General features: G+C 46.4%; 1 protein-coding gene across 19 annotated transcripts in view; it reads right to left on the bottom strand.

The window, feature by feature from the left end:
* The window catches only part of LOC110504742 (peripheral plasma membrane protein CASK), a 245,582-nt gene that overhangs the window by 35,019 nt on the left and 190,984 nt on the right, over positions 1–19,579 (bottom strand). For all 19 annotated transcript variants that reach the window (XM_090230389.1, XM_090230392.1, XM_090230388.1 and 16 more), the window contains 3 exons: positions 11,663–11,743; positions 1,090–1,278; positions 741–819 (listed from right to left, as the gene is read on the bottom strand). In XM_090230389.1, coding sequence (XP_090086515.1) covers positions 741–819; positions 1,090–1,278; positions 11,663–11,743 — 349 coding nt within the window. The remainder of the gene's footprint in view (positions 1–740; positions 820–1,089; positions 1,279–11,662; positions 11,744–19,579) is intronic.

Genomic DNA, 19,579 nt, shown 5'->3' on the forward strand with positions numbered 1-19,579 from the left:
CATGAAGATGTCCATAATAATCTGTTGACCAGTAATAATGTTTAATAGTCTAGTCTATTGACCAGTAATAATGTTTAATAGTCTAGTCTGTTGACCAGTAATAATGTTTAATAGTCTAGTCTGTTGACCAGTAATAATGTTTAATAGTCTAGTCTGTTGACCAGTAATAATGTTTAATAGTCTAGTCTATTGACCAGTAATAATGTTTAATAGTCTAGTCTATTGACCAGTAATAATGTTTAATAGTCTAGTCTATTGACCAGTAATAATGTTTAATAGTCTAGTCTATTGACCAGTAATAATGTTTAATAGTCTAGTCTATTGACCAGTAATAATGTTTAATAGTCTAGTCTGTTGACCAGTAATAATGTTTAATAGTCTAGTCTGTTGACCAGTAATAATGTTTAATAGTCTAGTCTGTTGACCAGTAATAATGTTTAATAGTCTAGTCTGTTGACCAGTAATAATGTTTAATAGTCTAGTCTATTGACCAGTAATAATGTTTAATAGTCTAGTCTGTTGACCAGTAATAATGTTTAATAGTCTAGTCTATTGACCAGTAATAATGTTTAATAGTCTAGTCTGTTGACCAGTAATAATGTTTAATAGTCTAGTCTATTGACCAGTAATAATGTTTAATAGTCTAGTCTATTGACCAGTAATAATGTTTAATAGTCTAGTCTATTGACCAGTAATAATGACAATATCTGTTAGTGTAATAGAATGAGGTGGCTGGCTACCTTGTCTGTGGATCATTCCTCCGTGCATTATCCTGGCTACGATACAGTGGTTCAGATTGTTCATCTTCAGCGTGATGCCCTGGAGAGAGAGGACAGGGTTCAGGGGTTAAAGGTCAAGCTTAGGGTCAGAGACTGAGGTGCCAGGCTGAAGGGAAGAATAGGGAGAAAAGAACAGAGTGTGTATGACTGCTTCTGGGCCATGTGTGATAATAAATATTGCCAGTGTTAATACTTGCAATGGCAGAACCTGTTTGTGTGCGTCATGTCATATAACCTGTGCATGTGTAAGTGTGTCTGTGTATGTGCATGTGTGTGCATGTGTGTGCGTGTGTGGGTGTGTGTGTCGTACCATAGGTTCATCAGTGTTCTTCTGGAACTGAACCAGGCGTACTCTCGTCACGTTCTCCAGGTCCATGTCTCCGTTGGTGTTCTCGGGAGAGTCTCCGTTCAGGTAGGGTGAGGTGGGCGGGGGGGTCACCCTCAAAGCCTCATCACTGTACACCTCATGGGCCACCACGTCATGGGTCTGGAGCAAGGCCTGGAAAGGGTATTGGGAGACGAGTGAATGAGAGGAGGAGAGAAACAGAGAGAGGGAGATAGATCGCCAACAAGGGTCTAGAGCAAGGCTGACCTAGACACACATCAAGTACTATACTCACAATAACACATCTCTCTCTCACTTTATCTTTCTTTCTCTTTCTCTTGCGCTCTCTTTCTCTTTCTCTCTCTCTTTCTGTCTCTCTCTCTCTGTTTCTCTCTTTCTCTCTCGCTCTCTTTCTCTCTCTCTTTCTCTCTCTCTGTCTCTCTCTCTGTCTCTCTCTGTCTCTCTCTTTCTCTCTGTCTTTCTCTGTCTCTCTCTCTCTCTCTTTCTCTTTCTCTCTCAGCTTTGGTATGAGTCTACTGATGGCACTACCCAAAGACAACCAGCTTTACTTTACTCAATGACAGAGTGAAGTTCTGAGAGGAGGCATGCAGTAATAAAACCACAACAAAGACTACTACCACAGTCTTTTAATAACGCACGCAGTCACCCCACACACTTACTGAGAGTTCAAACATACACACACATACTCACACAAACATGCACGCACACACACACAGAAGGAGAAGGAGATCAGAGAGTGAGACATGAAGGTAGCGGCAGCCTCTCTGACTCTCATTAAACTACATCCCCACAGGGAGCACACACACACACGCACGCACACACACGCGCACGCACACACACACACACACACACACACACACACACACACACACACACACACACACACACACACACACACACACACACACACACACACACACACACACACACACACACACACACACACACACACACACACACACACACACACACACACAAACACACACACACACACACATTACCACAGGAGTGCAGAAGGTGTGTGTGTGTGAGTGTGAGTCTTGAGACCCCTAATGAGAGCAAGATCATGGGTTTGAAGTGAACTACCCCCGGACAGAGATGCTTTAAAGTGACAGTCACCCGAAAACTTTATCTTAACAACCTGATCTGAGGTGATTTCAGCACAGTAACAAAGTGCACCCTACCTTCAGTTGAACACTGCTATGGACACAACATAGACCAGTGTCATTACCTTATATTAGGCAGGGTTCAGGTTTGACCAGAAAATGATGACATCTTCAGCCAACTACACTATACTACAACAGGAACATTAAAAGCTAGACACACTCCTGTACTTATTTTGGAAGATGATAAAAGAGGGAAAACATCTGTGGAACTGGAATTCTGAAGTCAACCCCAGAGTTCTAGAATATCTGGTCCGGATTAAAGTTGACCAAAAATGGAATTCTACAGTTCCAGAATTAGAAGGTTAGGTCCTCACCAGTTTCAGTAGCTAGTAGAGCGAGTGGTGGACGACGGAGACATCTGTGGTGGACGACGGAAACATCACAAGGTGCTCATGAGAGAGTAGTGGAAGGCTGAGGACACATATGCCCCTGCCTGTGTGTGTCTAGGGATGTGGCAGCTTGTACCTAATGGTTCCTGCCTCCCTCGTATCACCACCTCTGCCTCTCCGTTCCCCCATTTTTGTCAGACCGTGTAGAGCTAGACAGACCGTGTAGAGCTAGACAGACCTTGTAGAGCTAGACAGACCGTGTAGAGCTAGTCAGACCGTGTAGAGCTAGGCTCTAGGTCAGATCTACACAACTCACTGACCACTCCATTTCACTCACAATCTCTCCATCTTTCCAAAACCCTCCTTCCATCTCTCCCCTCCACCACTCTCTCTCTCTCTCCCTTCACAGTACAGTCTGTATTGCTAGGCCCCAACTCTCTCTCTCTCAATTAAATTTCAAGTTAAGGTCTTTATTGACATAGGAAACATATGTTAACATTGCCAAAGCAAGTGAACTAGATAATACAAAAAAGTGAAATGAACAATAAAAATGTACAGTAAACATTCCAAACTTAAAATGTCATATGTCTAACAATGGGCAAATATTTAAAGTACAAAAGGAAAAATAAATAAACATAAATATGGTTTGTATTTACTATGGTGTTTGTTCTTCACTGGTTGCCTTTTTCTTGTGGCAACAGGTTAGACATCTTGCTGCTGTGATGACACACTGTGGTATTTCCCCAAGTAGATAAGGGAGTTTTCAAAATATCATTTGTTTTTAAATTCTTTGTGAGTTTGAGTAATCTGAGGGAAATATGTGTCTCTAATATGGTCATACATTTGGCAGGAGGATAGGAAGTGAAGCTCAGTTTCCACCTCATTTTGTGGGCAGTGTGCACATAGCCTGTCTTCTCTTGAGAGCCAGGTCTGTCTACGGCAGCCTTTCTCAATAGCTAGGCTCTGTTTTTTTGGTTAATTTTTTCCAGTGTGTCAAGTACATTTTGTTTTCTCATGACTTGGTTGTGTCTAATTGTGTTGCTGTCCTGGGGCTCTGTTCACAAACACAAATAGACCCAAACAAATCATGAGAAAACAAAAGATAATTACTTTTAAAAAACAGAGCAAACTAGAATGCTATTTCAAATCAAATCAAATCGTATTTGTCACATGCACCGAATACAACAATGTGTAGACCTTACAGTGAAATGCTTACTTACAAGTCCTTAACCAACAATGCCGTTTTAAGAAAAGTCCTAAAAAAGTAAGAGATAAGAATAACAAATAAATAAAGAGCAGCAGTAAAATAACAATAGCGGGGCTATATACATGGGGTACTGGTACAGAGTCAATGTGGAGGCTATATACATGGGGTACTGGTACAGAGTCAATGTGGAGGTTATATACATGGGGTACTGGTACAGAGTCAATGTGGAGGCTATATACAGGGGGTACAGGTACAGAGTCAATGTGGAGGCTATATACAGGGGGTACCAGTACAGAGTCAATGTGGAGGCTATATACAGGGGGTACCGGTACAGAGTCAATGTGGAGGCTATATACAGGGGGTACCAGTACAGAGTCAATGTGGAGGCTATATACAGGGGGTACCGGTACAGAGTCAATGTGGAGGCTATATACAGGGGGTACCGGTACAGAGTCAATGTGGAGGCTATATACAGGGGGTACCAGTACAGAGTCAATGTGGAGGCTATATACAGGGGGTACCGGTACAGAGTCAATGTGGAGGCTATATACAGGGGGTACCAGTACAGAGTCAATGTGGAGGCTATATACAGGGGGTACCAGTACAGAGTCAATGTGGAGGCTATATACATGGGGTACTGGTACAGAGTCAATGTGGAGGTTATATACAGGGGGTACTGGTACAGAGTCAATGTGGAGGCTATATACAGGGGGTACAGGTACAGAGTCAATGTGGAGGCTATATACAGGGGGTACCAGTACAGAGTCAATGTGGAGGCTATATACAGGGGGTACCGGTACAGAGTCAATGTGGAGGCTATATACAGGGGGTACCAGTACAGAGTCAATGTGGAGGCTATATACAGGGGGTACCGGTACAGAGTCAATGTGGAGGCTATATACAGGGGGTACCGGTACAGAGTCAATGTGGAGGCTATATACAGGGGGTACCAGTACAGAGTCAATGTGGAGGCTATATACAGGGGGTACCGGTACAGAGTCAATGTGGAGGCTATATACAGGGGGTACCAGTACAGAGTCAATGTGGAGGCTATATACAGGGGGTACCAGTACAGAGTCAATGTGGAGGCTATATACAGGGGGTACTGGTACAGAGTCAATGTGGAGGCTATATACAGGGGGTACTGGTACAGAGTCAATGTGGAGGCTATATACAGGGGGTACCAGTACAGAGTCAATGTGGAGGCTATATACAGGGGGTACCAGTACAGAGTCAATGTGGAGGCTATATACAGGGGGTACCAGTACAGAGTCAATGTGGAGGCTATATACAGGGGGTACCAGTACAGAGTCAATGTGGAGGCTATATACAGGGGGTACCAGTACAGAGTCAATGTGGAGGCTATATACAGGGGGTACCACCAGTACAGAGTCAATGTGGAGGCTATATACAGGGGGTACCAGTACAGAGTCAATGTGGAGGTTATATACAGGGGGTACCACCAGTACAGAGTCAATGTGGAGACTATATACAGGGGGTACCAGTACAGAGTCAATGTGGAGACTATATACAGGGGGTACCAGTACAGAGTCAATGTGGAGGCTATATACAGGGGGTACCAGTACAGAGTCAATGTGGAGGCTATATACAGGGGGTACCAGTACAGAGTCAATGTGGAGGTTATATACAGGGGGTACCAGTACAGAGTCAATGTGGAGGCTATATACAGGGGGTACCAGTACAGAGTCAATGTGGAGGCTATATACAGGGGGTACCAGTACAGAGTCAATGTGGAGGCTATATACAGGGGGTACTGGTACAGAGTCAATGTGGAGGCTATATACAGGGGGTACCAGTACAGAGTCAATGTGGAGGCTATATACAGGGTATTACGGTACAGAGTCAATGTGGAGGCTATATACAGGGGGTACCAGTACAGAGTCAATGTGGAGGCTATATACAGGGGGTACAGGTACAGAGTCAATGTGGAGGCTATATACAGGGGGTACAGGTACAGAGTCAATGTGGAGGCTATATACAGGGGGTACCAGTACAGAGTCAATGTGGAGGCTATATACAGGGGGTACTGGTACAGAGTCAATGTGGAGGCTATATACAGGGGGTACCGGTACAGAGTCAATGTGGAGGCTATATACAGGGGGTACCAGTACAGAGTCAATGTGGAGGCTATATACAGGGGGTACTGGTACAGAGTCAATGTGGAGGCTATATACAGGGGGTACCAGTACAGAGTCAATGTGGAGGCTATATACAGGGTATTACGGTACAGAGTCAATGTGGAGGCTATATACAGGGGGTACCAGTACAGAGTCAATGTGGAGGCTATATACAGGGGGTACAGGTACAGAGTCAATGTGGAGGCTATATACAGGGGGTACAGGTACAGAGTCAATGTGGAGGCTATATACAGGGGGTACCAGTACAGAGTCAATGTGGAGGCTATATACAGGGGGTACTGGTACAGAGTCAATGTGGAGGCTATATACAGGGGGTACCGGTACAGAGTCAATGTGGAGGCTATATACAGGGGGTACCAGTACAGAGTCAATGTGGAGGCTATATACAGGGGGTACTGGTACAGAGTCAATGTGGAGGCTATATACAGGGGGTACCAGTACAGAGTCAATGTGGAGGCTATATACAGGGGGTACCAGTACAGAGTCAATGTGGAGGGTATATACAGGGGGTACCAGTACAGAGTCAATGTGGAGGCTATATACAGGGGGTACCAGTACAGAGTCAATGTAGAGGCTATATACGGGGGGTACCAGTACAGAGTCAATGTGGAAGCTATATACAGGGGGTACTGGTACAGAGTCAATGTGGAGGCTATATACAGGGGTAACGGTACAGAGTCAATGTGGAGGCTATATACAGGGGGTACCAGTACAGAGTCAATGTGGAGGTTATATACAGGGGGTACCGGTACAGAGTCAATGTGGAGGCTATATACAGGGGGTACCGGTACAAAGTCAATGTGGAGACTATATACAGGGGGTACCAGTACAGAGTCAATGTGGAGGTTATATACAGGGGGCACCGGTACAGAGTCAATGTGGAGGCTATATACAGGGGGTACCGGTACAGAGTCAATGTGGAGACTATATACAGGGGGTACCAGTACAGAGTCAATGTGGAGGCTATATACAGGGGGTACCAGTACAGAGTCAATGTGGAGGCTATATACAGGGGGTACCAGTACAGAGTCAATGTGGAGGCTATATACAGGGGGTACCAGTACAGAGTCAATGTGGAGGCTATATACAGGGGGTACCAGTACAGAGTCAATGTGGAGGCTATATACAGGGGGTACCAGTACAGAGTCAAAATGGAGGCTATATACAGGGGGTACCACCAGTACAGAGTCAATGTGGAGGCTATATACAGGGGGTACCACCAGTACAGAGTCAATGTGGAGGCTATATACAGGGTATTACGGTACAGAGTCAATGTGGAGGCTATATACAGGGGGTACCAGTACAGAGTCAATGTGGAGGCTATATACAGGGGGTACCAGTACAGAGTCAATGTGGAGGCTATATACAGGGGGTACCAGTACAGAGTCAATGTGGAGGGTATATACAGGGGGTACCAGTACAGAGTCAATGTGGAGGCTATATACAGGGGGTACCAGTACAGAGTCAATGTGGAGGTTATATACAGGGGGCACCGGTACAGAGTCAATGTGAAGGCTATATACAGGGGGTACCGGTACAGAGTCAATGTGGAGACTATATACAGGGGGTACCAGTACAGAGTCAATGTGGAGGCTATATACAGGGGGTACCAGTACAGAGTCAATGTGGAGGCTATATACAGGGGGTACCAGTACAGAGTCAATGTGGAGGCTATATACAGGGTATTACGGTACAGAGTCAATGTGGAGGCTATATACAGGGTATTACGGTACAGAGTCAATGTGGAGGCTATATACAGGGGGTACCAGTACAGAGTCAATGTGCGGGGGCACCGGAGTCGAGGTAATTGAAGTAATATGTACATGTAGGTAGAGTTATTAAAGTGACTATGCATGGATGATAACAGACAGTAGCAGCAGCGTGCAAAGGAGGAGGGCTACATTCATAAGTGCATTAGTAACGTTAAGTACACACAATTTCGCTACATGCGGGGGAGGGGAGGGGCAATGCAAATAGTCTGGGTAGCCATTTTATTAGCTGTTCAGGAGTCTTATGGATGGCACGGGGGTAGAAGCTGTTTAGAAGCCTCTTGAACCTAGACTTGGCGCTCCTGGACCGCTTGCCGTGTGGTAGCAGAGAGAACAGTGACTAGGGCGGCTGGAGTACATTTTTCGGGCTTTACTTTGACACCGCCTGGTATAGAGGTCCTGGATGGCAGGAAGCTTGGTGATGTACTGGGCCGTACGCACTACCCTCTGTAGTGCCTTGCGGTCAGAGGCTGAGCAGTTGCCATACCAGGCAGTTATGCAACCGGTCAGGATGCTCTCGATGGTGCAGCTGTAAAACCTTTTGAGGATCTGAGGACCCATGCCAAATATTTTCAGTCTACTGCGGGGGAATAGGTTTTGTCATGCCCTCTTTACGACTGTCTTGGTGTGCTTGGACCATGCTAGTTTGTTGGTGATGTGGATGCCAAGGAACTTGAAGTTCTCAACTACAGCCCCGTCGACGAGAATGGGGGTGTGCTCGGTCCGCCTTTTCCTGTAGCCCACAATCATCTCCTTTGTCTTGATCACGTTGAAGGAGAGGTTGTTGTCCTTGCACCACACGGTCAGGTCTCTGCCCTCCTCCCTATAGGCTGTCTCATCGTTGTCGGTGATCAGGCACTGTTGTGTCATCAGCAAACTTAATGATGGCGTTGGAGTCGTGGCTGGCCGTGCAGTTATGAGTGAACAGGGAGTACAGGAGGGGACTGAGCACGCACCCCTGAGGGGCCCCCATGTTGAGAATCAGCGTGGTGGATGTGTTGTTACTTACCCTTACCACCTGGGGGTGGTGTTTCGTCCCAGGATCCTAAGCTTAGTGATGAGGTTGGAGGGCACTATGGTGTTGAACGTTGAGCTGTAGTCAATGAACAGCATTTTCATATAGGTGTTCTTTTTGTCCAGGTGTGAAAGGGCAGTGTGGAGTGCAATAGAGATTGCATCATCTGTGGATCTGTTGGTGCGGTACGCAAATTGGAGTGGGTTTAGTGTTTCTTGGATAATGGTGATCATGTGAGACATGACCAGTCTTTCAAAGCATTTCATGGCTACAGACGTGAGTGCTACAGGTCAGTAGTCATTTAGGCAGGTCACCTTAGTGTTCTTGGGCACAGGGACTATGGTGGTCTGCTTGAAACATGTTGGTATTACAGACAGGGAGAGGTTGAAAATGTCAGTAAAGACACTTGCCAGTTGGTCAGCGCATGCTCGGAGTACACGTCATGGTAATCCGTCTGGCCCTGCGGCCTTGTGAATGTTGACCTGTTTAAAGGTCTTACTCACATCGGCTGCGGAGAGCGTGATCACACAGTCGTCCGGAACAGCTGATGCTCTCGTGCATGTTTCAGTGTTACTTGACTCGAAGCGAGCATAGAAGTTATTTACCTCATCTGGTAGGCTCGTGTCACTGGGCAGCTCTCGGCTGGGCTTCCCTTTGTAGTCTGTAATAGTTTGCAAGCCCTGCCACATCCGACGAGCGTCGGAGCCGGTGTAGTACGATTCGATCTTAGTCGCTTTGCATGTTTGATGGTTCGTCGGAGGGCATAGCGGGATTTCTTATAAGCTTCCAGATTAGAGTTTCGCTCCTTTAAAGCGGCAGCTCTACCCTTTAACTCAGTGCGAATGTTGCCTGTAATCCATGGCTTCTGGTTATGGTATGTACCTACAGTCATTACGGGGGCAACGTCCTCGATGCACTTATTGATAAAGCCAGTGACTGATTGTGGTGTACTCCTCAACGCCTTCGGAGGAATCCCGGAACATATTCCAGTCTGTGCTAGCAAAACAGTCCTGTAGTTTAGCATCTGCTTCATCTGACCACTTTTTTTATAGACCGAGTCACTGGTTCTTCTTGCTTTAATTTTTGCTTGTAAGCAAGAATCAGGAAGATAGAATTATGGTCAGATTTGCCAAATGGAGGGCGAGGGAGAGCTTTGTACACGTCTCTGTGTGTGGAGAAAAGGTGGTCTAGAATGTTTTTCTCTCTGGTAGCACATTTAACATGCTGATAGAAATATGGTAAAACTGATTTAAGTTTCCCTGCATTGAAGTCCCCGGACACTAGGAGCGCCGCCTCTGGATGAGCGTTTTCCTGTTTACTAATGGTGGAATACAGCTCATTGAGTGCGGTTTTAGTGCCAGCAACGGTCTGTGGTGGTATGGAGACAGCTACAAAAAATACAGATGAAAACTCTCTAAGTAGATAGTGTGTTCTACAGCTTATCACGAGTATCATGAGATACTCTATCTCAGGTGAGCAAAACCTCGCCTGAGGTAGAAAATACTTCCTTAAATATTGTGCACCAGCTGTTGTTTACGTACCACCGCCCCGTGTCTTACCAGAGGCTGCTGTTCTATCCTGCTGATAGAGTGGCCCTAAACAGAGAGTACACAGTGGCATAATACCTGACCACTGTGACTGACCCAAAATTAAGGAAAGTTTTGACTATGTACAGACTCAGTGAGTATTGCTATTGAAAAAGGCTACCGTAGGCAGACCTGGCTCTCAAGAGAAGACAGGCTATGTGCACACTGCCCACAAGATGATGTGGAAACTGAGCTGCACTTCCTAACCTCTTGCCAAATGAATGACCACATTAGAGACACATACTTCCCTCAGATTACACAGACCCACAAAGAATTTAAAAACACATAATATTTTGATCAACAGTTTTCTCATGATTTGGATAGGTCTAATTGTGTTGCTGTCCTGGGGCTCTGTGGGGTCTGTTTATGTTTGTGAACAGAGCCCCAGGACGAGCTTGCTTAGGGGACTCTTCTCCAGGTTCATCTTTCTGTAGGGGATGGCTTTGTTATGGAAGGTTTGGGAATCGCTTCCTTTTTGGTGGTTGTAGAATTTAACGGCTCTTTTCTAGATTTTGATTATTGGCGGGTATTGGCCTAATTCTGCTCTGCATGCATTATTTGGTGTTTTACGTTGTACACGGAGGATATTTTTGCAGAATTCTGCATGCAGAGTCTCAATTCTTGGTTGGTGAGCGGACCCCAGACAGACCTCACAACCATAAAGGGCAACGGGTTCTATTACTGATTCAAGTATTTTTAGCCAGATCCTAATTGGTATGTCGAATTGTATGTTCCTTTTGACTGCATAGGAGGCCCTACTTGCCTTGTTTCTCAGATCGTTTACAGCTTTGTGGAAGATACCTGTGGTGCTGATGTTTAGACCGAGTCTCTCTCTCTCTCTCTCTCTCTCTCTCTCTCTCTCTCTCTCTCTCTCTCTCTCTCTCTCTCTCTCTCTCTCTCTCTCTCTCTCTCTCTCTCTCTCTCTCTCTCTCTCTCTCTCTCTCTCTCTCTCTCTCTCTCTCTCTCTCTCTCTCTCTCTCTCTCTCTCTCTCTCTCTCTCTCTCTCTCTCTCTCTCTCTCTCTCTCTCTCTCTCTCTCTCTCTCTACTGATGTTTCACTCTCTTTCTGTCTCTCTCCTTACCTCTTTCTCTCTCCATCTATCTGCCCCATCTCTTTCTGTCTCTGTCCTTACCCCTCTGTCTCTCTCCTTCTATCTGCCCCCTCTCTCTATCTCTGTCTCTCTCCATCTATCTGCCCCCTCTCTCTCTGTCTGTCTCTGTCTCTCTTTGTCTCTGCTATAGCTTCAGTCATGACGCCTAAACACAGCCAAGTCGAGGTGTGTGTGTATGTGTGCGCTTTCACTCACCATAAAGTGCGGCTGGGTCAGTATCCGTCTTAGCTCCTTGGCGTCGTGGTTGTCTGGGTAACAAGAGATCTCTTCCAGTACCTGTGGAAGGTGGAAGCACAAAAGCACAGGGCGCCAGTCACAGGGCCTTTCTGTAAAGTAGTAGAGTAGTCCTGCTTAATGCCTGTCCCAAACGCACACTGAAGAGTACATCAACCTCTGGTCTGAGTATACACATATACAGTAATATCCTCTCACACTTCCTAACCCCCCCTCCCTTTAGAACCACGTAAACCAGTAGAAATTGCATTTTGAAATGTTCATCCCATAAGTTCCCTCTTCATGGCTTCTCTTAACCAATAAGAGTCCTCTTCAGGGCTTGTTCATGCCCCCTGGCCTCTCGGAGTGACCTGATTTGGAGTCAGGTCCTGCTATGTCACACCTGCCTGCTGAAATGGGAGATGGAGAGTCCTGGCACGTAAAGGTGTGTGCGAGTTGGAGCAGGCGTGTGAGTGTGTCTGTGGGAGATGGGCAGCAGGTAGCCTAGCAGTTAAGAGCATTGGGCCAATAACCGAAAGGTCACTGGTTCAAATCCCTGAGCTGACTATGTAAAAAATCCACCCAAAAATGATATTTTGGTATTTGTTTCATTAGTCCATTGTTGACAAAGTTCCCAAAATATTTTGCTTGTCAGCAATCAAGATATTTAACTTTTAAAATACAAAAATCATACCTGTATGATGCATTTTCCATCATATGATGTTGCGTTTTGTGTCATATGATGATTTCTTTATTTTGAAAGTTACATATCTTGAAAACTTGATTGCCATCAAGCAAAACATTTTGGAACTATGTCAACAATGGACTAATGGGGCCTCCCGGGTGGTGCAGTGGCTAAGGGCGCTGTACTGCAGCTGTGCCACCAGAGACCCTGGGTTCGCGCCCAGGCCCTGTCACAACCGGCCACAACCGGGAGGCCCGTGGGGCGCCGCACAATTGGCCTAGCGTCATCCAGGTTAGGGAGGGCTTGGCCTGTAGGGATATCCTGCGCGCTGTGTTAAAGAAGCAGTGCAGCTTGGTTGGGTTGTGTATTGGAGGACACATGACTTTCAACCTTTGTCTCTCTCCCGAGGAGTTGTAGCAATGAGACAAGATAGTAGCTACAAGAAACAATTGGATACCATGAAAAAGGGGGAAAAACAATGGACTAATGGAACAAATACCGAAAGGTCGTTTTTTGGGGGTGGAATTTTGCTTTAACCCTAACGGCACCTGTAAGTCTCTGGATAAGAGCAACTGCTAAATTACTCAAATGTAAAAATGTAAATGAGTGGTGAGACCTGGCTGGGAGGGGAAGTAAAACATAAATCCAGGTGACATCGCTATGGATCAATCTGTGTGTTTGCTATTGTTGTATCCATTGCCTCTGATCAATCAGGACGTTCAATTTCACTTTCTGAGTTGAAAACGGAAACGGATCACAAACTTGACCTACACAACAATTTATGACCTATTTTAGAGAGGATACACTCAAAGCCACACTACAGACTCCACAATAGACTCACACGTGTGCTACTGAGCTACAGCTTACATGCATCGTCACAGACAGCTACTCCCAGTCTCCTTCTGTCAAATACAACATTGCTTTAAAATAAAACCAACTTGTTTTTCTTTGTTTTATTTGTGAGTGTGAGTGTGAAAGGCGTCTCAGGGCTTACATATTCCAGGTGTTTCAAAGTGGAACTTGTTTCGTCTTGGATGGAGCTCTTTAGACCAGGAGGAGGACACAGGGAGGACAGTTACACGTGACCTCTGAGGATGTCCTTGGTCCTCATAGGAAGAGTCAGGGGTCATGGGGTCAAAGGCCAGGGGTTGTCAAGAGGGTCAGGGGTGTAAAGTTGAAAGAGGTCTAAGATGACGGCGTTGGCGGGGAAGGTTAGTGTCTATAGGTTTAGGACCCGGGTCAAATATAAAAAGTGCTAGTATTAATTTTTTGAAAGTATTTCAGTATCGCCACTGAGGATCAGCAGCAGAAAGTCACAGAGGAAATCCCTTTAAGAGATTTCGTTCTGTGGTGAAATACTGGATCAATGCGTCTAACATTGACTGGAAAGACACTCAGAGAGAAAATGAGGACACTGCTGGAGGAAGTAGGCAAAAAAACATTACGCACACACACACACGCACACACACACACACACACACACACACACATAAAACATCTGTTCAGTCTCCCTGTATACAAACTCCTAATCCATCATATGATGTTGCGTTTTGTGTCATATGATGATTTCTTTATTTTGAAAGTTACATATCTTGGAAACTTGATTGCCATCAAGCAAAACACCAGAGACCCTGGGTTCGCGCCCAGTGCTTTACTATTTATATTTTGCCACTTTTACTTTTACTTCAATACATTTCTAAAGAAAATAATATACTTTTTACTCCATACATTTTCCCTGACACACAAAAGTACTCGTTTTGAATGCTTAGCAGGACAGGAAAATTGTCCAATTCACAAACTTAAAGAGAAAATCCCTGGTCATCCCTATTGCCTCTGATCTGGCGGACTAAACACAAATGCTGTGTTTGTAAATGATGTCTGAGTGTTGGAGTGTGCCCCTGGTATCCATAAATGTAAAAAAAACAAGAAAATGGTGCCGTCTGGTTTGCTTACAGTTTTTTCCAACTGCTTACACACAAAATCTTTTCATGTCACACGATTTTTTAAACCTCTCACTCAAAGTGCAAAACTACACACCAAATATCCAAAACCATAAGCTATTTCTCAGCCTTTGACTCAGTTGTCAATTGCATAAAACACTTTTTTTCAAAACACTACACTCAATTCTCTACCTAAAACACAAAAAATCTAACAGGAAGTGACTTGCTTTCCTTTTCCAAACACAACCAATCAAAATGCTACACTTATTCACCAGGTCACACACACACACTCCTCACATGTGCAAACACTAATAGCTTAACTGATCACTAACCAATCACTGCTTTACTGTAGTATAGGCCTATAAATAGGTCAAAGGTCAGATCACCTGTTTTGAACAATGGGATGCCAACAATGGACAGAGAGCAAGAGGAGTAGGAGGGAGAGGAAGAGGAAGAAGAGGACGGGGGGAAAGAAGAGAAGGAAGGAGAGCCATTTCTTATGAGATTAGGGCAACACTTATTGATCGTGTGATCAACCAAGGTTTGACCATGAGAGAGAGTCGATTTACAGTGGCGTCCATAATTCGAACCTTCAGAAATGAGAACAGATATGCAACTATCTAATTACTATTTTAGTATTACAGCAATGTACTGTAAAATACATATGACTGCATAGTATTGCATAAACATTTGTAACTCTAAGCCATCCATTTACTGCACTGCATTGAATGAATGAGGTTGGTTTTCATGCTGTACTACATTTTTTTGTACATTGTTTACAGTTCCTATGCTGAACACATACTGTGTTTGAATTCTGTACAGAGTGAAAAGGCAAAGACATCATGGAGGACGAGGGCGCTTGTTTACAGATGTACAAGAGACTGCAATTATAAATATGGTTTTGGCCAACAATGCAATTAGGATTCGAGAGATAAGAGAGCATATCTTGAACAATGACACCATATTTAACAACATCAATGCTGTAAGCCTGTCGACCATACAACGCATCCTCCAATGGCACCGAGTGACGATGAAACAACTTTACAAGGTGCCATTTGAGAGAAACTCTGACAGAGTCAAGAATATGCGACATGACTTTGTAGAGGTATGTATGCAACACTACTTCCAGTACTTCAGACATACCATATTTACTCATCTGTATATCATTTTGTCTGTTACAGAGAGTATTGGAGCTGGATGCCCATGTAATTCGCCAGGAATTTATTTATGTGGATGAGGTTGGCTTCAACCTCACCAAAACCAGGCGCAGCGGAAGAAATGTAATAGGACAGAGGGCAATTACCAATGTCCCTGGACAGCGTGGGGGTAGTATAACTATGTGTGCTGCCATCACTCAGAATGGGGTCCTCCATCACAATGCCACACTGGGTCCGTACAACACCGGCCATATGCTCACTTTTCTGGATGCAATTTACACAATGCTTGTCCCTGATCCAGATCAGGAGCCTGCTAGATTTGTGTTTTTATGGGACAATGTTAGTTTTCACCGGGCTGTTCTGGTCCAAAACTGGTTTACCACCCATGCACAATTTGTAGTTTTGTACCTTCCCCCATATTCACCTTTTCTAAATCCCATAGAGGAATTTTCGGCCCGGCGCTGGAAAGTGTATGATCGCCAACCCTATGCCCGCATGCCGCTTCTCCAGGCAATGGAGGACGCATGTGGGGACATAGAGGTTGCCTCTGTCCAAGGTTGGATACGCCATGCTAGGAGATACTTCCCTCCATGTGGGGACATAGAGGTTGCCTCTGTCCAAGGTCGGATACGCCACGCTAGGAGATACTTCCCTCCATGTGGGGACATAGAGGTTGCCTCTGTCCAAGGTTGGATACGCCATGCTAGGAGATACTTCCCTCCATGTGGGGACATAGAGGTTGCCTCTGTCCAAGGTTGGATACGCCATGTTAGGAGGTACTTCCCTCCATGTGGGGACATAGAGGTTGCCTCTGTCCAAGGTTGGATACGCCATGCTAGGAGATACTTCCCTCCATGTGGGGACACAGAGGTTGCCTCTGTCCAAGGTTGGATACGTCATGCTAGGAGATACTTCCCTCCATGTGGGGACATAGAGGTTGCCTCTGTCCAAGGTTGGATACGCCATGTTAGGAGGTACTTCCCTCCATGTGGGGACATAGAGGTTGCCTCTGTCCAAGGTTGGATACGCCATGCTAGGAGATACTTCCCTCCATGTGGGGACACAGAGGTTGCCTCTGTCCAAGGTTGGATACGTCATGCTAGGAGATACTTCCCTCCATATGGGGACACAGAGGTTGCCTCTGTCCAAGGTTGGATATGCCATGCTAGGAGATACTTCCCTCCATGTGGGGACATAGAGGTTGCCTCTGTCCAAGGTTGGATACACCATGCTAGGAGATACTTCCCTCCATGTGGGGACATAGAGGTTGCCTCTGTTCAAGGTTGGATACACCATGCTAGGAGATACTTCCCTCCATGTGGGGACATAGAGGTTGCTTCTGTCCAAGGTTGGATACACCATGCTAGGAGATACTTCCCTCCATGTGGGGACATAGAGGTTGCTTCTGTCCAAGGTTGGATACGCCATGCTAGGAGATACTTCTCTCGATGTTTGGCAAGAGAAAACGTATCTTGTGATGTGGACGAAGTATTGTGGCCAGACCCAGGCCGGAGAAGAGATGAAGCATAGCTTAGCACTGGTGACTGCCCCCCCTCCCAATTCCTGGACTACCCTCCCGGGACCCCACACACACAATTATGTTCTTTACTGTATTCTAAAGAATATACTTTTGGTTTACATATGTTTATGGTTTTGTTGTATGCTACTGTATACAACAGTAATGTTTGGCCTAATAAATATTTTCTGTTTCTACATTGTATTGGTGTTTACAGTGTACTTGTTACCCCTCTCAGCAGATGACTTTCACTGTAGAACATTGTATTGGTGTTTACAGTGTACTTGTTACCCCTCTCAGCAGATTACTTTCACTGTAGAACATTGCATTGGTGTTTACAGTGTACTTGTTACCCCTCTCAGCAGATGACTTTCACTGTAGAACATTGTATTGGTGTTTACAGTGTACTTGTTACCCCTCTCAGCAGATGACTTTCACTGTAGAACATTGTATTGGTGTTTACAGTGTACTTGTTACCCCTCTCAGCAGATGACTTTCACTGTAGAACATTGTATTGGTGTTTACAGTGTACTTGTTACCCCTCTCAGCAGATTACTTTCACTGTAGAACATTGTATTGGTGTTTACAGTGTACTTGTTACCCCTCTCAGCAGATTACTTTCACTGTAGAACATTGTATTGGTGTTTACAGTGTACTTGTTACCCCTCTCAGCAGATTACTTTCACTGTAGAACATTGTATTGGTGTTTACAGTGTACTTGTTACCCCTCTCAGCAGGTTACTTTCACTGTAGAACATTGTATTGGTGTTTACAGTGTACTTGTTACCCCTCTCAGCAGATGACTTTCACTGTAGAACATTGTATTGGTGTTTACAGTGTACTTGTTACCCCTCTCAGCAGATGACTTTCACTGTAGAACATTGTATTGGTGTTTACAGTGTACTTGTTACCCCTCTCAGCAGATGACTTTCACTGTAGAACATTGTATTGGTGTTTACAGTGTACTTGTTACCCCTCTCAGCAGATTACTTTCACTGTAGAACATTGTATTGGTGTTTACAGTGTACTTGTTACCCCTCTAAGCAGATTACTTTCACTGTAGAACATTGTATTGAAATGTAGATATAAGCCTATGAAAGACCAAAGAGTTTGGAGATACCCACCCTCCCTCCCTCCCTCCCTCCCTCCCTCCCTCCCTCCCTCCCTCCCTCCCTCCCTCCCTCCCTCCCACCCTCCTCCCTCCGTCTAACCCATCCCTCCCTCCCTCCCTCCCTCTCTCTAACCCATCCCTCCCTCCCTCCCTCCCTCCCTCCAACCCATACACATCCCTCCCTCCCTCCTCCCTCCGTCTAACCCATCCCTCCCTCCCTCCTCCCTCTGTCTAACCCCTCCCTCCCTCCCTCCGTCTAACCCATCCCTCCCTCCCTCCCTCCTCCGTCTAACCCATCCCTTCCTCCTCCGTCTAACCCATCCCTCCCCCCCCCTCCCTCCCTCCGTCTAACCCATACCCATAACTAACCCATACCCCTCCCTCCCTCCCTCCGTCTAACCCATACCCATCCCTCCCTCCCTCCGTCTAACCTATCCCTCCCTCCCTCCCTCCCTCCCTCCGTCTAACCCATACCCATCCCTCCCTCCCACCTCCCTCTGTCTAACCCATCCCTCCCTCCCTCCCTCCCTCCTCCGTCTAACCTATCCCTCCCTCCCTCCCTCCCTCCCTCCGTCTAACCCATACCCATCCCTCCCTCCCTCCTCCCTCTCTCTAACCCATCCCTCCCTCCCTCCCTCCCACCCATACCCATCCCTCCCTCCCTCGTCCCTCCGTCTAACCCATCCCTCCCTCCCTCCCTCCAACCCATACCCATCCCTCCCTCCCTCCTCCCTCCGTCTAACCCATCCCTCCCTCCCTCCTCCCTCTGTCTAACCCCTCCCTCCCTCCCTCCGTCTAACCCATCCCTCCCTCCCTCCCTCCTCCGTCTAACCCATCCCTTGCTCCTCCGTCTAACCCATCCCTTCCTCCCTCCCTCCCTTGTCTAACCCATACCCATCCCTCCCTCCCTCCCTCCGCTAACCCACCCCCCCTCCCTCCCTCCGTCTAACCCATACCCATAACTAACCCATACCCCTCCCTCCCTCCCTCCCTCCCTCCGTCTAACCCATACCCATCCCTCCCTCCCTCCGTCTAACCTATACCCATCCCTCCCTCCCTCCGTCTAACCTATCCCTCCCTCCCTCCCTCCCTCCCTCCCTCCCTCCCTCCCTCCCTCCGTCTAACCCATACCCATCCCTCCCTCCCACCTCCCTCTGTCTAACCCATCCCTCCCTCCCTCCCTCCCTCCCTCCCTCCTCCGTCTAACCTATCCCTCCCTCCCTCCCTCCGTCTAACCCATACCAATCCCTCCCTCCCTCCTCCCTCTGTCTAACCCATCCCTCCCTCCCTCCTCCGTCTAACCATCCCTCCCTCCCTCCGTCTAACCCATACCCATCCCTCCCTCCCTCCGTCTAACCCATACCCATCCCTCCCTCCCTCCCTCCTCCGTCTAACCCATCCCTTCCTCCTCCGTCTAACCCATCCCTCCCCCCCCCTCCCTCCCTCCGTCTAACCCATACCCATAACTAACCCATACCCCTCCCTCCCTC

This window comes from Oncorhynchus mykiss, chromosome 3 (assembly GCF_057628025.1).
Source record: "Oncorhynchus mykiss isolate SJ-2025 chromosome 3, ASM5762802v1, whole genome shotgun sequence".
Classification (NCBI taxonomy): domain Eukaryota; kingdom Metazoa; phylum Chordata; class Actinopteri; order Salmoniformes; family Salmonidae; genus Oncorhynchus; species Oncorhynchus mykiss.